At 54.3% G+C, this 4161-nt stretch overlaps 1 protein-coding gene across 1 annotated transcript in view; it reads left to right on the top strand.

Annotated features, from left to right (window-relative positions):
- NLRC5 (NLR family, CARD domain containing 5) overlaps positions 1–4161 on the top strand; it is a 99764-nt gene that overhangs the window by 53801 nt on the left and 41802 nt on the right. Inside the window, exons 21-23 of the mRNA XM_014545525.1 lie at positions 1047–1136; positions 2150–2194; positions 3059–3148. Of these exons, the coding sequence (XP_014401011.1) occupies positions 1047–1136; positions 2150–2194; positions 3059–3148 (225 nt within the window). The remainder of the gene's footprint in view (positions 1–1046; positions 1137–2149; positions 2195–3058; positions 3149–4161) is intronic.

Here is a 4161-nt window from a genome sequence, read left to right as displayed (position 1 = left end):
TGAATGAGTGAATGAGTGAATGAGTGAATGAGTGAATGAGTGAATGAGTGAATGAGTGAATGAGTGAATGAGTGAATGAGTGAATGAGTGAATGAGTGAATGAGTGAATGAGTGAATGAGTGAATGAGTGAATGAGTGAATGAGTGAATGAGTGAATGAGTGAATGAGTGAATGAGTGAATGAGTGAATGAGTGAATGAGTGAATGAGTGAATGAGTGAATGAGTGAATGAATGAATGAATGAATGAATGAATATATGAATATAGCCCCAGGACACTCAAATTTCTTCATGGGACACAATCCATGGACTCCCTCACTCTCTGGGTTATTCTGGGAGACTTTTTTGTATATATTTTTCTTGAATTCAGAGAGGAAGGGAGAGAGAGAGAGAGAGAGAAACATCAATGATGAGAGAGAATCACTGACCCGCTGCCTCCTGCACACCACCCACTGGGGATGGAGCCTGCAACTCAGGCATGTGCCCTGACTGGGAATTGAACCTCCTAGTTTATCGGTCAATGCTCAACCATTAAGCCACGTGGGCCAGGCTGTTCTGGGAGACTTTTAAGAAAACTGGGAACACCCTTGTGACCATTGAGTGCTCAAGGACTCACTTCAATTGTGGGGTCTCTGGAGCTGATGAAACTATAGAAGGGAAAATGCACCCAGCCACACAGCTCTGGGACATGCAATGAAGGAATGAATGAATGAGTGAGTGAGTGAATGAATGAGTGAATGAGTGAATGAGTGAATGAGTGAATGAATGAATGAATGAATGAATGAATATATGAATATAGCCCCAGGACACTCAAATTTCTTCATGGGACACAATCCATGGACTCCCTCACTCTCTAGGTTATTATGGGAGACTTTTTTGTATATATTTTTCTTGAATTCAGAGAGGAAGGGAGAGAGAGAGAGAGAGAGAAACATCAATGATGAGAGAGAATCACTGACCCGCTGCTCTGACCACACAGAGGGTGCTTTCAGTCTTGTCACTTGAAACAAGACTGGGACCCCTGCCGACACCACGCCTGTGATTCCCAGCCTCAGTGAGAACCGCTTGTCCCTGGACGCTGTGTTCAGTTTGGCCCAGTGTTTCTCTGCGGTGCCGTGGGTCCTCCAGCTGGACATCAGGTGAGTGAGCCTCAGGGCCCCGCCTGCCGCCTTGTCTGCATTCACCACAGGCATCCTCAGGGCCCGCGGGGTCCCCGGGTCAGTGTGTGTGGGATGGGTGCCTGCTGAAGGAATGAATGAGTGAATGAATGAATGAATGAATGAGTGAATGAATGAATGAATATAGCCCCAGGACACTCAAATTTCTCCATGGGACACAATCCATGGACTCCCTCACTCTCTGGGTTATTCTGGGAGACTTTTTTGTATATATTTTTCTTGAATTCAGAGAGGAAGGGAGAGAGAGAGACAGATAGAAACATCAATGATGAGAGAGAATCACTGACCCGCTGCCTCCTGCACACCCCCCACTGGGGATGGAGCCCACAACTCAGGCATGTGCCCTGACTGGGAATTGAACCTCCTAGTTTATCGGTCAATGCTCAACCATTAAGCCATGTGGGCCAGGCCGTTCTGGGAGACTTTTGAGAAAACTGGGAACACCCTAGTGACCATTGAGTGCTCAGGGACTCACTTTAATTGTGGGGTCTCTGGAGCTGATGAAACTATAGAAGGGAAAATGCACCCAGCCACACAGCTCTGGGACATGCAATGTAGATCATGCATGCTTCCTTGAAAGGCCTGCCCATCCCTCCCCTCCCCCTCCCAAGAGTGGGCAGTGTGAGAGCAGACAGACCAGCTTCAAATCCAGGCTCACCAGTTCCCTGCTGTACAGCTTCCAGCAGGTCACTGAGCCTCTCCACGCCTCAGTTTCCTCATCTGTAAAATGGGGTAAGAATACTTCTTTACCTCACAGTTTTCACATGAGACTCAACGGAGATCATGTGGCTGGTGTGCTTTGTATGTGCCTTAATACATGCAGCGGTTGTCATATAGTTACTGTGATATTCGCTGAGAAAGAGGTGGGTTTCCCTCCAGGCCCCCCTTAACCTGGTCAGTCTGCTCTCGTGCCCTTGACCTGGTCAGCGGGCCCTTCGCCTGGTCTCTGATTGCTGCCTCCCTTCTGCCTGCAGCTTCGAGAGCCAGCACGTGGTCCTGAGAGGCGGCAGAAGAGCCAGGTGAGGGCGGAGAGCTCCCAGGGTGAGGCGGGCTCCCCTTTCCCTCTGCTCCCCATTTCCGGGAGGAGCCCCCCACCCCAGACCCATGCGGACCACTGTCAGCTCTAAAGTAAACCCCCTCCATATGAATTTGCAGGAATCCGCTGCCTTCACCCTCTCTTGGAAGAAGCCGGCGCAGAGGGAGGGAGGGGACGCTGGGTGGCAGGCACCAGAGTGGAGCCGGGCTGGCAGCTGCCGCTGCGGGGGAGGGGAGAAGGAAGCGTCTGGGGGACTTTTGCAGCCTCTGCAGACTCACAGTGTCTTATGAGTCACTGCCCTTTCACACCCTGAGGAGCTAGGAGCGCATCTGAGAAGCCAAGAGCCGTTGGTGCTCTGAAAGTTTCCATGTCTTTGCTGTAAACAAAGAGCAATAGTGACTTCTCACAGGTGCTCCCGGCTGCCCCCTGGTGGGCACCGCGGTCTCACTGGGCAGGTTGGAAAGCACCAGAGCCACCTGATGCGGGCGTCTGGGCTGGTGTGGCAGGCAGCAGCGTCCCCTCCCCAGGTGGCTTCTGAAACCAGGGCTGGCCCCGGTCTAGGGTCTCTATTTCTGGGGACCCTCTGGGTTTTTGAGGCCCAAAGTGTGGAGGCACAGGGAGACGAGTCATGTGACGGCCACGTCTGTGATCAGAGCGAGGACAGGCTCTGTCCTGGCTCCCCCTAACTTGTCGGGGGCCGCCCCCGTGGACAGGTGGGCCTCAGTTTCCCCATCTGTACAGTGAGGGGGTTGATTGTCCTGAGAGCCCCTCCCTGCCCTGACTGACGAGTCTGAGCTTCTAATGTGGATGATTGAAACTTTCCTCTCAAAACGTTTCCCCACCCAAGGCATCTGCTGGCCCGCAGCCCTCCGCCAGAGTCCCCCGCCCAAGCCCAGTCCTCGGGGTTCGGTCAGCGCTGCGTCCCCAGGAGCTTCTGGTACCTTCTTACCCACTTCTTGTTTGGGGGTAACCACAGTGGAGAGAGGGCTCAAGGAGTGAGGAGAGCCTGGGGGGTCAGGCTGGGGACTGGGAGAGAGGAGAAAGGGAATTTGAGAGAAGGGGAGAGAGAGGGTGAGTGTGAGGACTGGTGATGGGGCTGTGGGCCCCGAACTCCAACCCCACACTGATTTCTCTGCAGGCTTCCCAGCTCCCCCACGAGCGGCTGTGGGACCTGGCGGGCCCCTCCCTCTCCTGGCCTCGATTTCTTTTCTTTGTTTTTAAATATATTTTTATTGATTTCAGAGAGGAAGGGAGAGGGGATAGAGAGAAACATCAATGATGAGAGAGAATCATGGGCTGGCTGCCTCCTGCACGTCCCCTACTGGGGATTGAGCCGGCAACCCTGGCCAGGGAATCAAACCGTGACCTCCTGGTTTTTAGGTTGATGTGCAACCTCTGAGCCATGTTGGCCAGGCCTGGCCTCATTTTCCTCACATAAGAAGAGACACCCTGAGGTGGGGCTGAACAGGGTTGTCCCGCGAAGAGGGAGGGTGTCCAGGTGGCCGGCCAGCTGCACAGAGGCCCCGAGGAGGGAAAGCTGGGCTCGTGGGCAGCATTTCAGTGTGGCCACAGCATAGACAGGGAGCGGGGAAGCGAGTGAGGTGTTGGGGGAGGGGGGCAGGGGAAGGCTCTTTGCTTTTAGCCTAAGCGTAATGGGGAGCCACAGAGGGTTTCAGCACGGGGTGCAGAGCGGTGGCGTTGGCTGGTCAGGTTTGCACTGCTCAAGCATAGGACGCTGGCAGGGGGAAGAAGGATGGATGGGAGGCAAGCGGGGAGGCCGGGGGTGGTAAGTGGACTAGGTGAGTGGTGGTGGCCAGTGGAGAGCACAGAGGGGCTGGAGAGGGCAGCTGCGCGCTCAGAGGGTCAGAGTGGTGGGGATGGGGGGCTCTGGGAGACTTGGGGGTGGAGAGCGTACCCTGTGGGGGAGGAGCCTGCAGTCTGGGGAGGAGC

The sequence above is a fragment of the Myotis brandtii genome, unplaced genomic scaffold (assembly GCF_000412655.1).
Source record: "Myotis brandtii unplaced genomic scaffold, ASM41265v1 scaffold411, whole genome shotgun sequence".
In the NCBI taxonomy this organism is placed as follows: domain Eukaryota; kingdom Metazoa; phylum Chordata; class Mammalia; order Chiroptera; family Vespertilionidae; genus Myotis; species Myotis brandtii.
This window is presented reverse-complemented; position numbering and strand designations above follow the sequence as displayed.